Below are 25,395 nucleotides of genomic sequence, written 5' to 3'. Positions count from 1 at the left end.
TACCCCCGTATTTTGCCAGTTTGGTATAAAATGTTATGAATTGCGTGATTTTGCTGTGTGGCGATGGCTCAAGGGATAGAGCGCTGGCTTCCGGATCCGAAGGTCTTTCTTTGGTGGTGGTTCGAATCCCACTCGGTGCGAAAATTAGACTGGTCGAAATTGATGAACAAATGATTGACAGGTATGAAAACTCAGTCAGAAATGAGAAACTAAGTCTCAGAAACTAGAAAATAGAAAAGGAGATCGAGAGATAGGAGGTGGAAAATAGATCCGCATTGTCAGGATTTAACCGCACCTGTTTTGATTGGTTTATTTAAGAATCGCCTCACTATTGTAGTTATGTCACAGTATTTGTACTCCGTCCCGTATCCTGAATGAGCCATCATTCATGCTATCGCCTCCAAAAGCACAAGGCTTCTTTGCTTTGTTAATAATCACACTACAAACATTCAAGTATTGTGTCATAGCGAACACACGTCTCACATTTTACGTCACAGCAGTATACAAATTTACAATTACATTTGGAGTGAATTTCTATCCTCCTGATACGGTGACCTTTTCCACAGCAGATTTTGTCACAACTATCTGGGCTGGATTTTTGTGCAGTGCATCTCCTCCCTGTGGAACTGTACACCCCTTTGTTTGTTTTACAATGGTCCACGTTGTCCAAGTAAATTAAAGATTTTTCATGTTTTGTTTCGGCTTTATAAATATCGAGCGATGTTCCTTTGTTTGTGTTTGATTTGTTGTCGTCATGGAAATCATTGCGAGAAGTTTGGACGGCGTTGTGGTATTTGTTCAACAATTTGTTTGCTACATCTTGCATGAGGACGAGGCGGCGATGACAGAATTTGACAGTGCAACCAGCTGTTGCTCCATTGCATGTGCATGAGATATGCTCACCACCGTTTAACTCCTATAAAGACAAGCAAGAAACTGCAACTTTTAAAAATGAATTCTCCTTCTAGCAGATATAAAACATTCTCATCATGTATCAACTCTTCCTTAACTTTAAAAACATTTATTTAAGGTCGAATGACTGTGCAAAATACTAGTAGAGTAACGGTTACCTGCAATCCCACATTGAGGTTGTGCTTTTGAACAGCCATTTCCATTTTGTGTCGATCCGTTTTCGCTTTCCATCGCACGCCGGCACTCATGAATTCTGAAGAAAACCTTTTACCCACACTGAGTATTCCTTTACAACCAACCAAGTTGTTGACGCTACTTGCATTATCTCGACCTACCATTTCGGAAGGAAATGATATTTGTTGTTTTCTTTGTAAGCAAGTACATTTGTCCAGTTTTCCTGCCATGCAACCACGTGCCACTGTCAATGCGAGTGTGGACGCTGATAGTGCGTGTACGAATGCTGATTCTTTCGTATCTAGAACAACAAAATTTGAGCCGTGATTTTCTTTTCTTGTTAGTGAAATAATGGAAATGGTAATACAAAATTGCAAATGCCTGAGTTATATGGTCTAACCCGTCTAAACAAAAAACAAACCTTTTTACCTTTCTTTAAGTCAATGTTGAAAGCAGGCGCTTTGTTGATTGTTTGGCAATTCCATTGATGTTGCTTGAGGACTGTTTCGCATTCATCTACCGTGTCTTTCGCTGCGTCGTGTGCGAACAACATCCAAGGGAATTGTTGTCGACAGAAGCGTACTTGTCGCCAGGTAAAGCCGTTCCTCTTCGTACACACATCGTGTTTCGTCCATATCGCGTTGATCGGATAGTTCTTGATGCCTCTGAAAATATATGACACGTGACTTTTAGTCATGGTGAATTGACAAGGTGTGATCTCAAAAGCATACAATAGTTCTGAGATGAAGTGCTGGCATTTTCATATTAATGGTACAGCACCTGACCCCGAGAATGTAGTAAACCCCGAGAATGTAGGTTTCTCATTTTTTAGCATGGTAGCCCTAACGATAGTGCAACTTCATAAAAAGTTGTTTCAGAGCATACTGTTACATATTACTGATTATTTCTAGACATAAGATTTTAACTTGGATTGATTTTTTCAGGCGTAAATCTGAATCGAAGTTGATTGGATACTACTCGAATTGAGACATTTTTAAAATAAATCTTCTTTAAATCAAAATCTATTGGAATTAAGTTATGATGATAGGGTATTTTCTTATTCCTAATCAACTAAGGAAATGTGGAAAATAGTCCATTTCAATATTTATTATTCTTTGTTCAATCGGATATTTTGATTGGGGTATATTCTCAGCCTGTGTGTGAATTACTGAATGTGATAAAAGTCAGTGCTAACCCGAAAAGAAATCCATTTTTGCCCTAAAAATAAGAACAAGATGAGAAAGATTCGAGGCTTAAAGTTACAAAAAAATAGCCGAGCCTTGACAAAAATTGGCTCATACATTAAAAAAGAGAGATTCTTGTTTTTTTTGGAAATGATACAAAATTTAATATTTTTTAGATTTAATCTGAAACTTCAGTTGAAATGAACAAATGATTTGACACGTGAAAAATCTTTCTACAGTGGAATTTAAAACGGATTTGTTTAGCTACCAAAGATCTTTTCTCACGGACAACATACGAAATATAACGTATTTGTGGCGATTAAGAGCTAAGTCATTTTAATGAGTTTTCTCATATCCTTGTCAAAAGATGCGAAGTGCTTTAGTTCATTTCGAAAATGTAAAAGTGATTTACGGTATGAAAAGAAGCAATGAATATGAAAGATACCGACTAATGACTAATTAAATCTTGTTAAATTGTTTATACACTTTTATTAATTTCACATTCTCACTGGGAACGAATGAACGAGTTAACTCTATATCCGCGCCCAATTAATACTCGACATGTTATTTTTGCGTGTCACATCCGATTCTGGTTTATTTCGGATTGGGTTCTTATTATCACTAATTGCTAAAGTCTACATTTAGAAGTTCATCCGAACATTAGAAAGTTTGCATACTGAAATAATTTCTGAAACGATTAGAATCTTTAACTTTGTACTGTATGCCGGTAAAGTTTCAAAAAATTCCTCTGGCTGCTCTTGTTTGTTACATCGGTCATAATTCTGATTTCATGTCAGAAGGATGGAAGAGCATTTAAAACGTTTTTGCAATCTTGCACATCACGTAAATATCACCCCATCACTTTCAAAATGATTAGCTAAGCAGGAAAAAGGAGGGCTGGTTGACAGAATATTCAAGATCATTACAAAATGTTCCACTTTTTATAGAATGTTTGATAATAGGATATTTCAGTCATAGCATATTTTACGATGAGAATATTGTCTAAGGAGACGATTGTGTTAGATGAGCTCATTATCAAATTAGAGGTTGCAAAGTCACACAGTGGTTTACTTTCACTGCAAAAACATCAACCTTCCGTCCACTGAGTGAATTCAATTAACCGTCAGATAATTGACCAAACCAAGCCATTCCTTCACCAACATCATACCATGACGTCAATTGTCTTTCTTGTGGAATTCGTGATCCTTCGAAAACAATTTCACGTCATGGAGCTAATTTATTTAGTAAATAGGATCTCCTTTTTCAACTGACTGTTGAAATGGTTGTAAATATGACTGCGACTGCTTCATACCATTTCCTTCTATTCTTGTGTCATTTCTTAGTTTAAAAGAACTGACGACACCCTATCCCTCAAATAGACAGTTGCGACATCGCCTTTCCTTTTATTCTACTGAGGGACATTAGAATCACTGTGATAAAAAGATGCCAAGCCTTTGCTATCGGTGATTATCTACAAGGTATCTGAAACGAAATGCAACTGCGTAACAAAACATTGTATTCAAATAAGCACAGGGATTTTTAATACCAAACTATAAAGAGTGACCAAAAAAGAAAGGTCATGAGTTTTATCAGCAGACGTTATATTAAATATGTGAATATAGAGATGGAAAATGATAATACTTACACCCATTTGATATTTGATTGTACGCATGCGCACAGTGATCCAATAATCAAAATAAACAAAGTGATCTTCATTCTCTCTTATTTATTCCTTCACCTCCTAGAAATGAAAAGAAATGAAAATTATTTGATCCAAAAAAAAATAATCAAAAATACCAAAGGTATTGCCTCGTATTGAATATGACCAGCTTGCTGATGTCCAATCTAACTAGTAAATGAGAAGGTGCGTTTCTATTTGTCATATACCAAATCCATAGTCGTCTAACAACAGATAATTAATGCCTATCAAAAGGAAATTAAAGCCTTCTTATACGTGAAAATAAACTCTTCTTGCGGCTCCGTTAATTTTGTTTATTCGTGCTCGTTAATTTTGAATTTTATGGACCGAGAAAGCAATAAAATAAAGATTAGCGTACTTTTAAATTGTTACCGCTAATTCCAATCTATTTTCACGAACGTCAGTTACATAAACAACTAAACTATATACTCAACAAAAACAAGTTCATCAATGGGCCACACGCATATTTGAAGAAGAAACGAAAATGAGGAAACGAGTATAACTTATTCTCAGCACAATGATTTCATACCAAACCTTTCAGCAAGTTACTTCTGTCGCTTTTTTATGTGTACGATCAACGATTATCCGAAAGATGAATTCAATATGTTTTGATCTGCACTAAAGTATAATCCTTTTGACTAAATGAAAACAATCGCATGAAGTCAAGCAAGATAGAGTACATAGGGACATCTTACTCTTAGTGACGAACTGAAAGAATGTTCTTTAGAAAGAAAGTTCTTTATGAAAAACCTTCTCATGAATATAGGAAAGTAAAATAAAGAGTTGAATCCTATTTTGTCAATTTGTGACTGTTGATTAGATTTGTAATATTTCATTCGAGAAAACAAAACGTTTTTATAACGTTCATCCGATGTCTTGCTGCCTGCCTCATTTTGTTCCCAGTTTCATTTAAAACTGTTCAATTTCAAATCCAATTATAAGCTTTCAAACAAGAGAAAACAACGGGCAATAGGAAATGATTCGTATAAAGTCAGCCTTTCATTAGAAAATGATATCTTGGTATCACCCACTACTTTCTTTCCAGTCAACTTTTGGCAATCTTTAGATATTTGTGGTGTCACAACTGTTTTCGCACCTTCTTAGACAGGAAACCCGCTTATCGCTTCACTGCGGAAATCTCCAAAATGTCGAGTTCCTTGTTCAGCAGATGGGTGATCATTTTCTATTTTGGATGTTACAGGAAAAAAGAAAATATTTAGACAGTATCTTCTGGCTAGCACCTCAGAACACACGTCCTTCTCACGGACCCACTGGGACCCCTTCCCACTGGAAAAATTGGCCAAAATATCACCCCTCCAATTTTTCTTCCCACTGAAAATAATCAAACAAACCAATCCTCACTGCAAAATGTCTATCCCATCCCCACTGAAATTTCTGACTTGAAAACAAAAGAATTGAAATCCCCAGCCATAAAAATATGGGAATATCGATCCCCATCGGGTTTTCGTCTGTTATTTTTATCCCACTGGCTGAAAAAAATCCTGCCGGGTCCTGTGAGAAAGGAGTGTCAGAACATTTTAGTGCTAGTAAGCTTGTGTGATTTTGTTGCTCTTAAGTGCTTCCCCTGGAAGTTTGATGCATTTTGATGAGAAATTGAAGGATTTAATGATGTCAGAAATATAAAATCCATATCTTCTCGTCTCCATAGCAACATCAGAGAAATATGTACATGAAAGCGTCCCATTTTATAACCGTCAAATTTACACTGAAAGTCATTTCCGATATATGCCAAGCCTGCTTCTGAAACTTATACGGCAATTTCTGATTATCTTTAAACACAGTTTATTCCATTGTCACAGCCAGTTCAACCTCGCCTGAAACCTACTTTAGGCGTACAAACTTTCGCGAGCAGAAACTTTCGCGAGGACGAAAAATCGCGAAATTCAAGACATTTACTTTCACGAATTTAACGGAAAAATATTTTTCGCGAGCATTAACTTTCGCGAGTCAAGACGTAAAATTGAGTATTTTCACATGAAAAAATGGCTTAGAGGGACGAATACTTCTGGTATTGGCTTGAAACACTTGTCCTTTGACTTATTAGTCTTTTAGCAGGCTAAAAAGTGCCATAAAAGTTACATTTTATGTTTGAAGTTTTACAGAGTTTATATTTTTTCAAGAATTTTTCGCGAGCATAAACTTGTAATGCCGTTCTAGCGTCGTTAAATATAATTGTTAAACGTCTTTGTTATTCAAAAAAACTGAAGATGCTCTAAGAGAGAGCGAAATATTTTAAACCAGTATGTTTTTATTACCATTATGAGTTTTACTTCGTCCGCAATGCTGAATTGAATTGAGCATAAACTTTTGCGAATGGCCCTTCCTAGAATTTTTAAAGACATTTACATTCGCGAAAAGGGCCAAAACTCGCGAAAATCGCGAAAGTTTCTGCTCGCGAAAGTTTGTACGCCTAAAGTATTTGAATAATCAGCCATGTAGAATGACTAAGAAATTTGTGATTTATAACCGAGTTACCTTGATCATTTACTCTTAGGTGCTAAATAAACGCCCCCCCCCCCGCTTGTTAATTTTTCGATTTTTTTCCAACCCCCCGGGACCTTATTAGGACCCCCTCGTTTATTAATTTTTGAAAAAATTCCCAGCTACAAAAAGGAAAATTCCTTGTTTCACTCTAAAAAGCCTAAATTTAGTCTATTTTGACCCTTTTTAGGGTTTTTAAAGGTCAATTTTCCAACCCCCCCGGTAATTAGGTCCCCCCGTTTATTTAATTTGAAAAATTTTTCCAACCACCCCATTTATTCGAACCCCCCCCCCCCGTTTATTTGGCACCTAAGAGTAAGTAACCTCAATAGAAATTTTTATGTCCCGGTCTTTGGCTCTAAAGTTTGTAAATATCAAAAACTACAATAAGTAAACTGAAATTGAAGGCTTTCGGAGACTTAACCTTACTGATTACGTGGCTTTCCATTACCTTCATTTCACCCTGACTGCCACTCCTTTATCTTTGTTTATCGTGTGTTAAATCTCCCAATCACGGCCTAATCGAAAGAGACTTTCACGAAGGTTTCATCAACCTGCCACTGATTTATCCGTTGAAACAAATACAAGAATATGCAACATTTGTGAATTTCTTATTTCGTCCTTTTGATTGGCATTGAGGTTTTTTACATCATGTAAATAAGAAAAGTTCAGTCATCACTCTATATCACATTATATTTCAACTTTTAGCGATGCAATGTTAATATATCATTTTCTTTGTTGGTTGAAATCAATCGCTTTTGGTGAGTTTGTAACGCGTGTAACGGAATGATCATTTTACCATAACTTTTTGTTTAAAACTTAAAAGGTTAGATCTCCCGATGGGAATCAGGAAGTCTTCTTTAAGTTCTATTCACGATGAGAGTATATTAATCTTCGTTGCCTCTCATATTCTTTTCGAATGCCACAATTTTCATTTAAACATCCATGGTTATTATATTTCGGCAGACAAAGTCCAAAGGTTTTGTAGCCATCTTTTAAGGTGAAGAAAGATGAAGAACGAAAAGAGAAGAAGAAAAAATGAATATTTAGTCTTTGCTAACAACGTTTCGGATTACTTTTACTTCTCCTGATATGTTCTGCTACAGCTTTATGCTCCACCAAAAGTAACAACATCAAGAAGTCCATCCACATGTCTCAACTTCGCTCAATACCTTCTATCAATCTCGCCTATTTTTCAGTTTTGGTGAGCAGATCTAGTTGAGGTCTGACAAATGTTACATACAGTTCTTGAAACAGTTCCTGAGTTATGTGAATGTCCGTCTGATTAGACCAGCCATTGAATTAGCGTTTTTCGCCTGATTTGATGTGTTGGGGGAAGGAGAGATTCTTATCGAAGATTAACACCAAGATTTTTGTTGAGGACTTTTCCCTAGTGTGTATTCGTGTACATGTTTTGGGCAATTTTTCCAGTGGGAGGGAGTCCACTGGGTCTTGCGAGCAAAATCGCAATTTAGTATCCGTTTTCTGATTGTTGATTTGATGGATTTGAATAGGAGCAGCATTAAACTTGAGACAAGGACACCCAATCAAATTACTCGGTTTTCTTTAGAGAGCAGTTCTTGAACAAGATTGATCACTTGTAGGTCAGTACACAGAGGCTGATAGAAAATTATATCAGATTGTGTCTAAGGTAGCTGATGATTTCGACAGTTGATCTTTCACAAAGTACAATCCCTAAAAGTTTTCTGGATTGCCTTCAAGCTTTATCAGTATGATTATTAAACAGTAATGTGTAAAATTAAAGAATTTAAGCTTGCTTGTTGAAGACCAGTCTTTGGTAGATTTAAGGTTGAAATAATCTGCATTTTTTATCATTATCTTCATCATAGTGTGATAATCGTTTGCTGAGACATTATCTGCTGGAGCGAAAGTCATGTTGGGCTCGGTGGGTTGAACAAAGCATTCTCTTCAAGTGATTTCACAAGGTCATTTCAAAGATCTTTCCAAATATGAGAAATTCCCTAGCTACTTGGAAATATCTTTCAAACTATCTGTTTTGGGTCAAGATGACGAGATGACCTATCAGTCAAGTTTCAGATAGGAAAGCTTAGTATATTATTCAGGTGTTCTACGAATCCATATTCATTTTGAAAAGACCTCAAGCAAGTTGTCTGTTAAGAAAGGAGAATCAATCGATTGTTGGATTTGAGTCATTTAGAGGTTTTGGAGATTTGTCTTGGGTTGGAAGCTGGGTGGTTGTTGGAAGTTTTTTGGTGGTGATATGTGCATTTTTATAAGAGGTGAGATTTCCTTCATCGGTTGTATTGTTTTGAGTGAAAGACGTTCTACTAATAATGTTTAATAATAATAAATTAATTAATAATAATAATTTTCAGGTATTTTTTTCAGATCAAATTTTTTAATTTGAGGTAAAAAAGTGGTCTGATTATTGTTTTATTTAATGTATTAAACTACGTTATTGTCTACACAATAAATAGACAGTTACTGGCTTTCACGCTCGGAGCGAAGGAAGATAGCCTACGTCGTTGTATTTTGCTGCAGATCTGCTGATTTACCTATTCGCTTGCCTCTACAGAATTATAAAGCCCGAAGGGCTAGATGTCGTGCTTTAAGCCTTCGAAGGCAAAAAAAGTGAATATTGCAAGAAATAGTTTCTATTGTTTCCGAAAATCCTAGAAGCTTTGATTGGTAAAGCGCTGAAATTATATTGTAATGTCACGTGAACTATGTAGAATTACCTACCTAAATACGGCACACTTTTCAGCAAAAGCATGACATCTAGAGCCCTTCGGGCTTTTTAAATCTGTGCTTGCCCCAAACTATATATACAAGTCGGTTTCTGATACAAAAAATGTTCTGGTCGAAAACTCTCTGAAGGAGAGCAGATTTCTATGACACCTATGATTATCCATTCATAAAACAACAAAGATGTGTAGTTAGGTAATAGCCTGAGACCTGAGCAAAATTGCCATCAAGCTGAAAATTGGCACGGATGTTCTTTAGTTATTTAGGGTATGCTGAGTTACCAAAAAAGCTCCATTAATCCGGACAGCGGAAACCAGTTTTTCAGACAGTTTAAAACTGGACATGTCCGTAAAATATCTCCGAAAAAAAAAGCAGACAGAAGAATTGCTTACATGGGTATCAGATACCCCACTGTCCAAAATATTTTTGAATTATGTAACTAGTATTCCCTTTTCCCTAGAGGGGTAGTACCGTAAATCACCGATTAAGCGCCCTGCTTGAATTAGCGCCCCGCTCGAATAAGCGCCCCCCATTTAGTTAAAATAATTTTATAAGCGCCCCGCTCGAATAAGCGCCCCCCTTTGAATAAGCGCCCCCTCCAGGGAGGGGCGCTTATTCGAATTGGTGGCCTAGGCTAATTTCCGGGATAAGAATTTCTCTTCAAATGATTAACAGTCGAAAAAAATTAACTTGTTATTGAAGAAGAAGATGAAGACGACGACAAAGATATTGTTATTGATTGAATAAGATATTGTCTTAAAAAGAAAAAACGATTAAGAATAAAATGATAGAAATTGTCAATTGGATTTTTCTTTTATTCATCCTTTTTTGAAGTTAAGTTTAAGCAGATTCCGAATTTGTTGATATACGAATTTCTGAAATAAAAAAATAAGCGCCCCGCTTGAATAAGTGCCCCGCTTGAATAAGCGCCCCCCTCAGAGCCTGAAAAATTAAATAAGCGCCCGGGCGCTTAATCGGTGATTTACGGTAACTTTCTATACGATTTTCGTGCTCCTCTCGACACCTCCAGTTTATGGAAAGAAGAGGTAAATAGCGTTTTAAAGGGACCTTTGAACTAGGGGATTCCAAAGAGCCCGGGTATGGAATTACTTTTGAGTGGCCATTTTTTGTCAGTAACGCCAGTCTATCTTCTTTATAACTAGATATAGCTTACACTAACTGCCACCTTTCAAATAATGTTGAAATATTATTACTATTATTTATTCATTTACTTATTTTTATCCTTTTATTTCTAGACGGAAGAACCCTATTTTCATTTTAGTCGATTTCTCGGTCGATTTTATGATGAAAAAAAGTTCTGTAATAGGAGATTAACTTTCTTTAAGAGTGGCAATTATAAGACAATAATTCGGCATGCATGGGGAATAAAATATAAATGTGAAGATTTTCTTTTTTTCTAAAAATAACAATGTAAAGAATCTATCTAAATAAATAAAAATGATGGGTTAGTTTTAAAAATGACAATATATATAAACAATCCATCCAAAAAAAAATGATGGGTTAAGCGGTTTTTCTATATATGCAATAATGCAATAAATCCGAACCAAATCGAACAGATAGAACCAAGAAATTCCGGTTAGTTGATTGGTTTTGATTGGTTCTATTAGTTCGATTGATGTTTGATGTGTTTGATTTACGGCTTTCGTTTACAAATCAATCTCGGAGCACATGAACAACTCTTTGTTGTGAAAAATTAACTCTTTTTGTACTACTTACTGAGCATTATCAATTTATTGGTGCATTCACTAACTACACAAACATAAAATACTTAGTAGTAAACGAATAATAAACCTCTTTAAATACTCTACAAAAGACCAGAAAACATGATAAAAATTTATACAGCAGCAGCAAGTTTCAAAAGCATGTGCAGCCATTAAAAAGTTCTCACGATGAATGTTTACAAAGGCTTGGTTACACTTCTTACACTAGCGAATTTTAATTATTAAGAAAAGCGCTGTTTTTTATTTTTGGACCTACCTCCGGGTACCCCGGTGGAGGTTCTATAAATTAACCCATGTCCGTCCGTCCGTCCGTCTGTTACTAGCTTTTCTCCGGATTGGCTTATTAGTTTTTTCTGATTTTTTGCACAATGAGCAAATGGCAATGCCAGCCGTGACGGACCGATTTTTGAGAAAAAATTTATTTGGGCAAATTGGGCCCAACTACTAAAATAGGTTTTTTGGACTTTTGTGCAAATCCTGTCATTCCTTTTTCTGATTTTTGTACAAGATGGAGGCAAGCTTCTCTAAGAATGGCTGAATGGTTTTTCCCGAAATTCTTATTCGCTTAAAAAACGGTTTCGTATTTTGGGGAATTCCCTTTAACCAATAAGTATACTTTTCAAAAAGTTGACTCAGTATTTTTTTCTGATTTTTTGCACATGATGCAAATGGCAAGCTAAAGGTGAGGAGCCCGATTTTCGAAAAAAAATATATTTGGGCAAATTTGGGCCAAAACTGCCTAAAAATATTGTTTTTTTGGATTTGTGCAAATCCAGTCATATTTTCTGATTTTTTGTACCTGGAAAATTCTTATTCGCATTAAAAGACGGATTTCGATTTGGGAATTCCTTTAACCAAATAGAAAATATAGCTTTTCTCAATGTTGACTCATAATTTTTTCGATTTTTTGCACATATGGCTAAATGTGACGGAGCTAGATTTTCAGGAAAATTTTTTTTGGCAAATTGGCCAAAAACAGCGTTTAAAAGGTTTTTTGGCCTGATGGTTTAGTGATTTGTATTTGGGCAATCCTTTTTACCATTTTACATTTTAAGCACCAGCTTTATTTTCATTCTGAATTTTTGTACAATTATTGTCACTTTTCTTTTTCATTTATGTTAATCATTAGGTAGGTCCATTTTTCAGCATGTTGCTTGTTGTGAGGAGTCCCCTTAGAATATTTGCCGTAGTACGCCCACCCAACACCCCACCCCATTATTTGCGCCCCAAAAGTCTTGCCCGGATAACACGAATGCCAAACATACGGAAAAAAAATGACAAAAAGACAAACAGTTTTCAAATTTTTCACGTAAGCGTTCGTCTATGGATAAAAAAATTACTGTCAGAAAACGTTAAAAATCGACCTATCAAAATTTTATTATAAAACTAGCAATCACAATAGGCTTTACACTATTTTTCAGTAATCAAACACACAAATTTTGAAACTCATGGGTCGAAAGGGTTTGAAATCTTCATCAAAATACTTTTAATTTACTTTTACCGTAATTTTCCTAGATTTTTGGTTATAGACTGGATAAAGTCTATGCAAGGCTGCGGATTTACCTCGAAACCCATATTTGATGTATTTTTATGAATTTTACAAGATTTTTGGGCTTTTTTCGACGAATTTTCTTTTTAATTTAATTCAACCTTCCTTTATATAACAAAGGTCATTTAGACAGCTAATCATCATTTTTGATGATGAAAGAGCCGATAATAAATGACCCTCAAAAAATTTAGGATAGGAATGGTCTTTATATTTTTAAATTTCGAGAAAATTAGTTTAAAGAGAGAAACTTTTTTGTGGCGCACCCGGTAGTGCACTCTATTTCTCAGCGTAATCTGCGTGAAAGTCGTTCTGGATTTCGTTTCAAAAAAAACTAGAAAATTATTTTGTCAGCTGTAATTATCCACCATAGAAACTTTTCAGAAAAGAGAATTGAAAACCTTTCTTTTAACAATATTTGAATTTGTTTTAAATTCAAACTTGCAGTCATTTTGGATTATTCTGAAAACCCACCTTAGCGCGCACTGACGTAGGCAGATCATACGCTTGCCCCTCCCCCGGGGGTCGCATTCGAATGCAGCGCCATTGTCAATTAATGCAAGTGCATTCGGTAAGCGCATGTCGTAACAAATAAATAAATCGTATTCTTGTAAGCGTAATCCACCATTATGCCCCAATTTTTCACCAATCACATAGAGCTTGTAAAAACTCCGCTTGTCCCAAATTGGTATTTTTCAAAGTTACCCCCTTACATCCAATGTTCCCACTTGCTCACAAATCACCCTTACAGGCACTTAAAGTCTACCCTTAAGGCCGCACGTCGTTAGGTCACTTACCCTGGAGTGCCCCCCCCGGGTGATCCAGACTGTATAGTAGGCGGCTATGGGGGTTGTGCTAGGTAGGATTGCTTCCCCTCGTTCACGGAGCTCACTCATGCAATTTGTTTATGATGATCATTCAGGTAGGTACGAGAGAGAGGAGAGGAGAGGACCATGTTCGCAAATTACATTTTTTTCCAGTTTAAGTAGAGAATTTTATCAATATAGTATGTCATTATTTTTAATATACTATTTTATTCTCCTGATCTTTTTGAAAAGTTTTAAGATTTTAAATTCGGCCTTGGCTAGGAGGGATGCAAGTTAACGAAAAACTCTTGTATATTGCTATTCCGACATTTTCGGGGGTTTTGTTGTTTGGATTGCGGTTTGTTGCTAGCACGGTTTTGCCTGTGGCTGGTCACATCCCTGGCCTTGGTCCCGCGCGCAGGTTGGCCGCGAGTTCAGTTCCAGTTTCAGGGCAAAAACCCCCCAATTTAGCATTTTACCCGTCTTTTTTGTCATTCTTACTAAATATTTCCAAATTGTGTTTTGCTGTGCAAGTGTGGCTCAACGGATAGCGCTCGGCTTTCTGATAGAAACTTTCATTTGGTGGGTCAACCCCGGTCTGTGATATTCAAGATAAGTAAGATGGCATTCAAAAATGTGTGGGTTTTCAAAAACAGAAAAAAAAAAAAATTTGAATATACTTTTAAAAATACCGTAATCCCCGATTAAGCGCCCCTTGAATTAGTGCCCCGCTCGAATAGCGCCCCCCATTTAGTTAAAATAATTTATAAGCGCCCCGCTCGAATAAGCGCCCCCTTTGAATAAGCGACCCCCTCAGGGAGGGGCGCTTATTCGAACTGGTGGCCTAGGCTAATTTCCGGGATAGAATTCTCTTCAGATGATTAACAGTCGAAAAAAATTAACTTGTTATTGAAGAAGATGAAGACGATGACAAAGAATTGTTATTGATTGGAAAGCTATTGTCTTAAAAAGAAAAAACCATTCAGAATAAAATGATAGAAATTGTCAATGGTTTTCTTTTATTCATCCTTTTTTTGAGTTAAGTTTAAGCAGATTCCGAATTTGTGATTACGAATTTCTGAAATAAAAAAATCGCGCCCCGCTTGATAAGCCCGCTTGAATAAGCGCCCCCCTCAGAGCCTGAAAATTAAATAAGCGCCGCGGCGCTTATCGGTGATTTAGGTAACTCTTTCAAATGAACTTCACAATTTGGTTCTAAAGTGGGTTGAAGTAGGTGTGAAAAAAAAATTTTGTAAATGGGCCAAAATTGCGCACCAATCAGAAAAACACTATGTTGATAAAACAGCACCACAAGTTTGTTATGAGTAAATCATTTTTTTCAGATGAACTCGAGCAAAAGGGTTTATCCACAAATATCAAAAATGGACCCAAATTATTGGGCCTTTGCAAATGGCGGCTCAAATTGAAAGATTTTTTTTCAATAGTGATTGAAGCACATTTAAACCCATTGAAAACCCTGCAGCAAACCTGCAGCCACAAATTTAACCAGAAGTAGCTGTATAGACCTAAACGACAAGGTCAAGAAAAAAAAACGGTTAAAAAAATTGAAGCTTTAAAGCAGGAGAGCACAGATAAAGCCACCTATTGATGAGCACATGACAAACACCACAAAACCTGCCCTCACTTTGCCAGCTTATATTTCAAGACTGAATCACTCAACTTCAAAGAGGGCCACATTTTTGGAAAGCTCATCAATTTCCTTATTCTATGGAATTTTGTACTACACAGCAGCCACAATAATGTCAACGCTGTGGGCTAAAAAGTGGTTGTGATTGAAAACCTCACTTTTTGGGGTTCTATTTTTGAATGCAATCTTAAAACACTTTAAAATAGTCAGAGACAGTGTAGACCTAAAGCTCTAAAACAGCATCTAATAACATGAAAACCAGAATATGATTCTTCAATGGGAATCAAAACTATAAAGTGCACTTACAAACATCAATTTGTCAGATCTAACAAGATTAATAACCACACTGTCATCATTGACAATGAAACAAACGATTTTCTGTCAAGAGCCTTGTAAACTTTCCAACAACTTCCATCGAAATGATCTATCACAGCTCAGTTTACAATTTTTAGCGCGGTCAGAGGATTGAGCCGAGAACTCTCGCATAGCCCCCGAGCTCGAAAAGCATGAAAAACTTCAATCTGTCAATCATTTTCTCAAGCGAAGTGTACGCGAAGTGATTCTAGCTTTACGATAGTGCCGCGGATCATCAATGGATAGTATTCAATTATCATTATCCCTTTATTTTCATTCCTAGAACTTTTGCAAAAAAAAGGAAAAATAGAAAAGCTGTATATTTTACTGCTCTATTCACATACTGAATTTGAAAGATCTTCTATGTGGCGTTTTTTTGCAAACTTCAAAAAACTGATTTTTGTCCCGCCTTTGCGGGATTTTGGCTCAAGTGCTTGAGTGCAGCATAGGGTACAAAGTCCAAATATGCGTTTCCCGTAATTTTTGTATGAAGAGTTAGGTCTACACTGAGAGAAAACATAGTAAATAAGTTAGAAAAGTCAGAAAAAAGCCTCAGAGAAGATAGGCAAAAATAAAAAGTCGATGTCGGAACGAGCAATACACAAGAGTTTTTTCCAAGTTGAACTGTCAGTCTAAACTTTTTAATTTTAAACCCATTATTCAAACGGTGTCAATGGAACAGCCAAATCAATTGTAATTGAACGCAATTGAACATAATCAAATAATTACAATTCAATTGTCAAACGCAATTGAATCGCAATCGAATATTACCCAGTTCCGATTGTATCCAATACACCGTTTAACAATCTCGCCATCTCCACCGTAGAGGCGGTAAGTAAAAATGCTCACTTTAGTACTGTGGAAGGTTTATAGAGAAATGTAAACATTGCAATTGTTTTTCTTTCCTTTAAAAAGAATGTTTTAGATATTTGAACATGATATCAATGACAATTTTATGTATCTCTCCTGAAAATTTCACAAAAATTCATCAAGAGGAAAAGAAGTTATGATTAAAAGGAGTTCTTTACCTACCATTTCTCTGCTGGGTTTTCTTATGTGAACTGGATGTTTACCTACCATTTTTTACGGGGGAGAATGAAGTTTCCTGTGCTTGCCAAAATCAAAACAATGGAAAATTGTTCATGCGCGTGCGCAGTCGACACTGTTAAATGGTGTATATGTTTGATTACATTCAATTGATTCAATTGTATTATATTTTATTCGGCGGTACTTAAGCGGCCCCCACGCTAAAAAGCTGTAACAAAGTGACCCAATTTAATTTACTGTCAACTGCTCTAACTTGGGACGATTGGTTGAAACATGGGACTGTTGATATCTGGCCTGTATTTTCATTTTTACTGTTAAATCTCTTTGACAACAAATTTGTTTTGATAACTCTACCAAGTTTATCAATCATACTTTCTGTCAAAACATGTCATGATAACTTTCACTGATAGCGCGCCCTTTTTAACTTTTTTGTTTTCATTCAAAATGACCGAACGCTGATTGGAGGAATAACGCCTGCCGCCTAACCGCCTATTGCCCGATGGGATTAACAAAACGAGTGTGTAACAAATTTGCCACGCTAGTGACGGCAAATGCTCCATCGTTTTGCTACTAATTTTTTCTTCTTCGTTCTCTACATTCAGGTGTGTTCCACTACAGAGAAATCCTGTATTTTTTAATACACCCTTCATTAACTCAAATCAAATGACTTTGGAGGTTCGGTGAAATGGTGGTCAAATGGCCGTCCCATGTTTTGTCAGATAGTCACAAGTTATATCAGTTGACGGCAATCGTAATCAAACTCATCAAACATAATCATAACGTAATCGAACAAAATCGAAGATGTACCGTAACTTGGTCTAATGTCGACATCCCTCCTCTAAATTCGACACCCTTTTCTAGCTGAAAAATTAAAAAAAGGTCGAAATTATTTTATTTGCTTAGTGGTAAGGGAGGATAAATCTTTTTTCAATCACCGATTCCGACTTTCATATTATTCCTATCTCTAAAGAAGGGTGTCGAAATTAGAAGACGGATGTCGAGATTAGACCAACTTACGGTAGTTGACAACTATCAATCGAACCAATCTAACCTCACTCGAACGCAATCAAAAACAATTGAATATTACCCAGGAATCGACCGTTTGATTGAGATTCGATTACTTTTGACAATGGAGACGCAATTATTTTATCGCATTTGATTACGTTTGATTTTTGTTTGAAGTTGTTAGATTGACACCGTCTGGCCATATATCAGGATTAAAAACTAGGCTAGTCTTAATACCTCTTATCTTTCCCTTTGCAACAATACAATGCTGACAAGTTGACATATTGCCAATATTGACAACTACCTATAATCCCTGTGAGAAGTTTATATCGAAATCAGCAACAACCAACCTTCTTCTTCGCAGCGCTGCTCCTGCGCACAGATTGCTTGCAAATTTCCACCAATGAGATTGCTACATTTCACAAAGCCCCTCTTTTTGCCGCCCATGGCCTCTCAGTGTCTTGCAAGGCGGGCGGCTATAAAATCTCACCCTTCATAGCACCTTTTTTATTTCTTTCAATAGGATACCGACTCCAGTCACACAACTTTTGTTGACGTCAAACTAAATGTTTCATTTTTCTGTGAACTTTGAACCCTTCTAACTTTTTTTTATATGTATGCTAAAGCGTTCCGGTTTTTACTAAAAGAGTGAGTCCTGTACGTTGTGTATATTAGAAATTTTTTATAATCAATTACATCAAAACCTCTGTGAGAGAAAAAAAATGTTATGTTGAAGCTTTTTTGAATCAAAGTTGTTCATTTGTTTTGAAAAATAAAAATCTGTTATCAAGCTTTAGTGAAACTTATGGACATTTTTCGACAAAATTAAATATGAAATAAAATGTAATAACTACTTTAATCACAGAAATTTTAGCGAGACTAATTTTAGCGTATATTAGCGAGTCAGGAAAATCTTGATTTTTTTTGGATTTATTTTAGCGAATCACGATTTCAAAAAATTTCGCGTGGATAAATTTTAGCGAATACTCGTATTACATTATTGATTTAATTCGTTTTCTAGCATTTCTTTGCACTGAAACCCTTCCTATTGATAAAAATATATCAAGGCAATATTACCAGAAATTTTGCGTGGATAAATTTTAGCGAAAAAAGGGAAAACTCGCTAAAACGCTAAAATTATTCTCGCTAAAATTTCTACGATTTAAGTAGACAAACAGTAATATAATGCTTCTCCATTCATTTCTTTTCTATTTCTATTTGGTTGAGTTGCAGGAGGCTTTGAGGCCCATTTTCGCAACAATAGACGCTTTCAATTAGCGCCCCGTCAGCACCTTGAACTGACTACCCAATTCCCCTCACATGGCATGGGTTGACCTGGGCAAAGGTTCATTCACTTGCCAAGTGAACCGCTGCGAGTGGGAATCAAACCTCAGTCGCCTATGCAGCAACCAAGGTCAATTACCACAATACCACAGCGCCACAAATTTCTCCTTATGTCACTTTAATTAAAAAATCCAAGAGACACCAACCAAAACATAAGATAATTCATTCCATAAAACAATCATTCCAAAAACATGGAAAACATTTCTCAGGGTATCAAGCAAATGAATCCTTGGTTCTTTATTTTAAATCATAACTTGGGTTTCTTTACTTTGTGCATGCATGTCAGGATGATAGCCAAACAGGAATATAATCCATCAAAAATGAATTTAAAACATAATTCCCAAGTTAGTTCAAAAAATGTTGTTTAAGCTCTGAGTTTGGGAAGAAGCACGTTAAATTATCAATATCATTGACTGTTTCATAATTTTGATCACAAAAATCACTTTCATGGTCTTGAGAAGTCTGTTTACAATCTCTTTCTGATTCTGTCGGAACTATTTGGCAGGTTCAGTATCATATACAATCAATTCAACAATTTTGTTGGTTACTACCTTAATGCTCTTAATTTTCGTGCGCCCTTAATTTTTGCACACTATCACTGCGCAGAAATTAAAGGGTGTGCGAAAAAGGCCTATTTTCGTGCACTAGGCCGTGCTAAAATTAAAAGGTGCGTGAATTAGGGACCATTCAAAAAGTATGTACGCTCAAAATCGGTGAAAATTGACCACCCCCTCCCCCCATGTACGCTCTTGTACGCTTTGGCATTACCCTCCCTTTCGCGTACGTACGCTTTTGAAATGACCCCCTCCCCTCAAAAAATTTTAGATCGTATTAAACAGTCTATACAAAGGTAAATTAGGGGATTTTGAGAAAAATTAAAATAAGTTCAACCTTACCAAAAATAAGAGTATAGAAAGAAGAAAATAGGTTTTTTATAGTTAAGATACTCAAGAAAGTCATGAAAGAAGCAATATAACTTGTGTCTCGCAATAATCATGATTTTTGATAAAAATATGTTATTCATAATCATAGTACAGTGGAGCCTCTAATTAGCAGACACCATATTGGGGAAACAGATTTGTGTTCACTGATTAGAGTGTCCGCCTTTTGGAGACTTTTTTATGAGGATTTGACTAGAAAACAGCCAGAAAAAAATATGTAAAATAAGTAAAGAGAAACAAATTTTAGAATGCGCAAAAATTGATAATGATAGGCAGGGGTGCATGAAAATTAAGGAAAAATTAAAGTGTGCTCGAAAGTGCGTGAAAATTAAAGGGGCAAAAATTAAAGGGTTGAAAATTAAGGGCATTTTAAGGTATAGATAGCCCATATCATATACTTCCTGCTGCTGTTGTCTTTTGCAGGCCATGGGTCATGCTGTATCATGATGGACAAAATAAAATCCTCCAAAAATTCCTCACAAGATTCAATGCAAATTGTTTCCATAATAATCCATGAGTTTTCACAATGACAATATTCGTTCTCCCTTGTGTAAATGACTGTTCTTTTTACTTGAGGTAGATATAAATCCAGAAAAACATGTCCCTTTTGGGACTCAGCTTCTTGCAAAGTTTGCCAAGTTTGTTTTCCCTTTTCATCATAATCACAGCAATCTATTCTTTTTAACATTGTACTTGTACATAAAAAAGTCATAATATATATTTTCCCGCTTTTTTCTACTTTGAACCTGCTAATAACACACTGTAATTGGTGACTTGCTTTTCGACCACACTAAAAGTTGCAAACCTTTTAAAAGGACAGCAAACAATTTCGCCGTGTGAACGCGCGTAAAAAAAGGTAAACATTTATCTCAAAATCACAAAAAATGTGGTAGAGAAAGCAGCGATCGAGTCATGACTTGTTTTTAGTGGAAATAAGTGGTTTTTGAAGGAAAGTTATTGACTGGGATCTTTCCCTTTAAAAGCATATTAAAGCGGGGAAGTCAAAGTTTTTTAACAGATTTGGATGGGGATAAACTTAGGCTTTCAATTTTCAGTGGGGATGGGCATTTTCTCACTGGGGACAAAAATAGGCCATTTTTTACTGCCGGGGAACATTTTTCGGCTTTTTTTTTCAGCGGGGCTGTGACACGGGGATGTCCAATAGGTAAATGTTTATGTAAAGCAAGATCATTATTTGCTGGGTTTTTTCTCAGAGGTCTTTTCGAACAATCGCTAATAATTGACCAATAACAAAAGAAATATAATAGACTCCGAATCTTTTGAAGATTTTAACATTCAAATGTTCATGTGTTTGCTGTTTTTGGAGAGAGGGGAGACCTTTCTGATACATTTTCTTATTATTTTTTCTAACTCTTAGGGGAAACGTTCTATTGTTATGATTTGAATCTTTTCCCTATCATTCGGATTCGAAAAGTGGCTTAGAGACTCTTACACTCTCACACTAGAGTACCCGCTATGTAGGTGCATGGGACTGAAAGGGTTTCTTAAAAACAACTAAGTCGTCGTTAATTATTTTGCTGTAATTCTAAGTCATTCAATGTTGAATTCGAAAAGTTATCACGAAAATGTTTTATAAAACGCAACATAAGATTGCACTATTAAATACGCTATTTTCTGCGTGTCTTTCCTGCCTTTTCCTGAAAAATCTCGTGTCATGTCTATAATTTCACTCCCCTTAAGGTCTGGGGCCACTAAACACAAATTTAATCAACATGAAACATAAACATGTTGCATTTCAATCACTAAACTTTGTTTCAAGTGGCCCACCTGCCTCAGAGAAACTTAAACAAAACAATTTCTGTCACTGCCACGTAACTACAATGAAATGTTTCAAAAGTTTTCTGCAACTGTTTCTATCTAGACAAACTGCTGATGAATTCTTTGAATCATTTTTTGTTTCAGAAACAGATTTGTTTTCTTTCCCTCATTGAGGTGGGGTCAATAGCAACTTTTTCATCAAAGTGAAACTTTTGCGTACTTCATTTCAGTTTTCAAATGTTTCTATTTGATGAAAAATTTTTCAAGTGGCCCCAGACCTTCGTTTTGACATCAAAGTTTTCAAAATTATTGAGAATTACGGCAAATTTAAAATTAGTGAAGCAGTTTATGAAACATCCAAAGGACTTTAAGTTCGTTCAGCAACAACTTATCCGGCACCTGGTAGTTTCCCTTTGATACACTAATAATCGTTGTTTCAAAATATTGGAGTTGATTTTTTTCTATAGACAGCTATAGACGATATTTTTTTTTCTTTTTGTAGATTAGAATATGAGTGATACTGAAGAAAACGATACATTACCCCTCCTACCTGCCAAACCCGTCCGTTTGAATTATACCAAACGTTATGATCAAGTGTCATGGCATTCAGCTGATACAGACTTTGAACCCGACCCAAGTGCTTCAAGTGCAGACGAAAGGCGTAAGAAATTAAAGAAACCTGTTTATTCTAAAAGAAGGAAGCAGAAATTAGCTGCTCTTATCATTGTAGTTGTTATTTTTCTCAGTGTGATGTGTGGTTTGATCTATGTTTACCTCAGACGAACTGAGGAGTTCATTCAACTCCCTTGTGGTAAACTTTCTGGTGTTAAAGAAAGTGTCAGTCTTGTCAACCTCGAAAAGGAGTATATCTTGTACAAAGGTATTCCATATGCCAAGCCTCCTGTGGCGGATCTTCGTTGGCGCCCTCCCGTTCTTCTCAACGAAAATTGTTGGGATGGAATTTTTCATGCCGACAAGTATGCAATTCCTTGTGTAGGTGGTTTCAACGACTCATTTTATGGGTCAGAAGACTGTCTTTATTTGGACGTTTTCACGCCTGTTGAAAACGGTGACAAACTTCTTCCAGTCATCGTTTACTTTGGCTCTGAAATTTTCAGTGCAAACCAAAAGAAACCAAGAGAGAATAACCCACCATTGGAATTCGTTGCCCACATGGAAGTTGTATTGGTAAACGTGAATTTTAGAACCGATTCTCTGGGGTTTCTCTCTTCAAAAGAAGTTTTCAACCTTGACACAATCTTATGGTAATGTTGGACTATTGGATCAAATCAATGCATTAAAATGGGTTCAAAATAATATAGCCACTTTTGGTGGTAACCACAATTCGATTACAACAATGGGAAAAACTTCCATTTATGCTCTATTATCCTCACCTCAAGCGAAAGGCCTGTTTCACAAAGCCTTCTCGTTCGATCCTTCTCCCAATCTCAAAGCAACGTACAAAGAAGCTTTTCTACAGAATGAGAAAATGTTCGCTTCGTGCCAGTCTTCAAATAAGTTATCTGCCTGCCTTGGGAATATATCTGCCAAAGCTCTCCAGCAATCCTTACATGCCAACTACGATGGGTCAAGGTGGGAATTACCCTTCCAAGAATCACTTGACAAACTTCTTCTTGTATTGGAGCCAAACGTTTTTCCACATGGTCCTGAAAAACTTTCGCAAATGAATCAGACCATCGATATACCCGTTCTTATTGGGCACACTGCACAAGCATCAGGATTGATGTCAGCTTCTCATCCCAACTCCACCCAACAGCTTCAACGCCTGATCACCGAAAAGTTGAAAAGCATTGATCAAAATCTACCCGAAGATGTTATACGCCTTTACATCAATGAGAGCTCGTACAATCGTTCTCCGCAAGTTATTTATGATTCCATAACGTCTGATATGCGTTTGATTTGTCCCACAAATTCACTATTGAAAGAAATGCGAAAAAGTCGCCACCACGTTTTTTATCAATACATCTTGATGTCTGAAGAGCGAAGCAACGAAGAAGTCGTTCACGGAAGGGACATCTCTACACTGTTTACCATGGACCGAAACCATCCTTCGTTTAATGTTGGAGAGCGCCTCAGAAAGAATTTCAAACATTTTCTCCTTTACGGTCACCCTGATGAATTTGGCTGGGATTCTGATAAACTTGGCACCTTCCGCACTGATGGGCGGTTCGAGGTGAGCGCAACAGGCTTCCATTCGAAGCATTGTGACTCATTGAAAAAGTATGACAAGAAACTGGCCTTCTTCTCATGGATCAATTAATGAAATTTGATCTTTATTAATTACTAGTTAGTTAGTTGATTAACCCTTTAAGTGCCACGGTAATTTTTTTCTAAATTTATAAAAGAAAATCACTAGTTCAAACTTTAAACTATCTCCGGATCTAATTAATTCGCTGGAGGACAGAATCAAGTAAATCAGGACCGAGTTTGAGGTTCTTGGCTCGCTCGTTGACCAAAAACGGTCAAAATCTTAAAAAAGTGGGTTTGTCAAATTTTTGCATTGTTTTGACTTTTTAGGATAAAATCTCGCTGAAAAGACTCACTTTTGATTTTTTTTTTACTAACTTGACCATGAGGCCCAATCCAATTCCTACGAGTCAGACCAAAAATGACGATTTCTAACTCAAACTGGGCATTACAGGAGGGCTTCGCCCTCTTACATAGCCCATGTCTGATATATAAGACATTGGCACTTAAAGGGCCAAATAGATTTAATAATAAAGTTTTATAGCAATTTTTATAGAAACAATATGAAATTAACGCTGGACCATACAAATTTCAATACTGTAAATTATTTTTGATTAATTTTTAACAGCATTCAAACCATCATTTACTCATTTTGTTATCCTTTACTCCCAGCTGCCAAATGAAACCCCATGTTTGTTAATTTTCCGATTTCCCTCTGAGCCCTAAAGACTACCTCTTGCGTTTATTAACTTTTAACTGCCAAAAAAGTCCCTTGTACGTTTTCTCATGAGAACAAACTACCGGGTGCACCACAAAAAAGTTTCTCTCTTTAAAACTAATTTTCTCGAAATCTAAAAGTTTTAAACGAACCATTCCTATTTCATTAGAAAATCGAGCTATCAAATTTTTGGACCTACCGGGACAGACCGGGAGGTCCTTTAATTTGACCGTTGTCCGTTCGTCTGTTACAAGCTTTTCTCGGGATTGGCTCATTAGTTTTTTTAAATTTTTTGCACAGTGATACAAAATGGCAATGCCTGAAAAGTGACGGAGCCCGATTTTTGAAAAAAATTTTTGGGGGGCAAATTTGGGCCAAAAACTACCTAAAAATAAGGTTTTTTGGACTTTGTGCAAAATTGCTTCATTAGTTTTTCCTGATTTTTGGCAGAAAGATAGAGTGCAAGGTACCCCTAAAATGTGGCTGAAAGTAATTTTTCTCGGAAAATTTTTTTTCGTCGTCAAATACGGATTTTCGCAAATTTGGGCCAAAAACTACCTAAAAATAAGGTTTTTTGGACTTGGTGCAAAATTGCTTCATTAGTTTTTCCTGATTTTTGGCAGAAAGATAGAGTGCAAGGTACCCTAAAATGTGGCTGAAGTAATTTTTCTCGGAAAATTTTTTTTCGTCGTAAAATACGGATTTTCGCTTTTTTGGGGAAATTCCCTTTTACCATTTTCCTGTTAGCAGCTTTTCTCGGGATTGGCTCATTAGTTTTTTTTAATTTTTTGCACAATGATACAAAATAGCAATGCCTGAAAAGTGACGGAGCCCGATTTTTGAAAAAAAAATTGGGGGCAAATTTTGGGCCAAAAAACTATCTAAAAATAAGGTTTTTTGGACTTGGTGCAAAATTGCTTCATTAGTTTTTTCCTGATTTTTGGCAGAAAGATAGAGTGCAAGGTAAGGTACCCTAAAATGTGGCTGAAGTAATTTTTCTCGGAAAATTTTTTTTCGTCGTCGTAAAAATACGGATTTTCGCTTTTTGGGGAAATTCCC

The 25,395-nt window shown here is 36.2% G+C and overlaps 2 protein-coding genes across 2 annotated transcripts in view; one reads left to right on the top strand and one right to left on the bottom strand.

Annotated features, from left to right (window-relative positions):
• LOC136811539 (uncharacterized) overlaps window positions 1-25,395 on the top strand; it is a 40,490-nt gene that overhangs the window by 8,840 nt on the left and 6,255 nt on the right. The window contains 2 exon segments of the mRNA XM_067068161.1: window positions 21,913-22,672; window positions 22,674-23,689. Of these exon segments, the coding sequence (XP_066924262.1) occupies window positions 21,921-22,672; window positions 22,674-23,689 (1,768 nt within the window). The 5' untranslated portion in view covers window positions 21,913-21,920.
• Window positions 354-4,008, bottom strand: LOC136811430 (protein Wnt-11-like). Its single transcript, XM_067068032.1, has 4 exons — window positions 3,916-4,008; window positions 1,516-1,751; window positions 1,071-1,387; window positions 354-916 (listed from the first exon to the last, which is right to left on the bottom strand). The coding sequence occupies exons 1-4, from the start codon at window positions 3,984-3,986 to the stop codon at window positions 440-442; spliced, it is 1,101 nt and encodes a 366-aa protein (XP_066924133.1). The 5' UTR covers window positions 3,987-4,008; the 3' UTR covers window positions 354-439.

Source organism: Clytia hemisphaerica, unplaced genomic scaffold (genome assembly GCF_902728285.1).
Source record: "Clytia hemisphaerica strain Z4C2 unplaced genomic scaffold, Clytia hemisphaerica genome assembly, whole genome shotgun sequence".
In the NCBI taxonomy this organism is placed as follows: domain Eukaryota; kingdom Metazoa; phylum Cnidaria; class Hydrozoa; order Leptothecata; family Clytiidae; genus Clytia; species Clytia hemisphaerica.
The sequence above is the reverse complement of the archived record's forward strand: the minus strand, read 5'-3'. Positions and strand labels throughout refer to the sequence as shown.

Coding starts and splice junctions, on each gene's coding strand:
- LOC136811430 (XM_067068032.1), bottom strand. CDS start 3,986: ATGAAGATCACTTTGTTTATTTTGATTATTGGATCACTGTGCGCATGC. Junction 1,752..3,915: donor CAATCAAATATCAAATGGGT/GTAAGTATTATC, acceptor ATATATTTTCAG/AGGCATCAAGAACTATCCGA. Junction 917..1,070: donor ACCTCAATGTGGGATTGCAG/GTAACCGTTACT, acceptor TTGTCTTTATAG/GAGTTAAACGGTGGTGAGCA.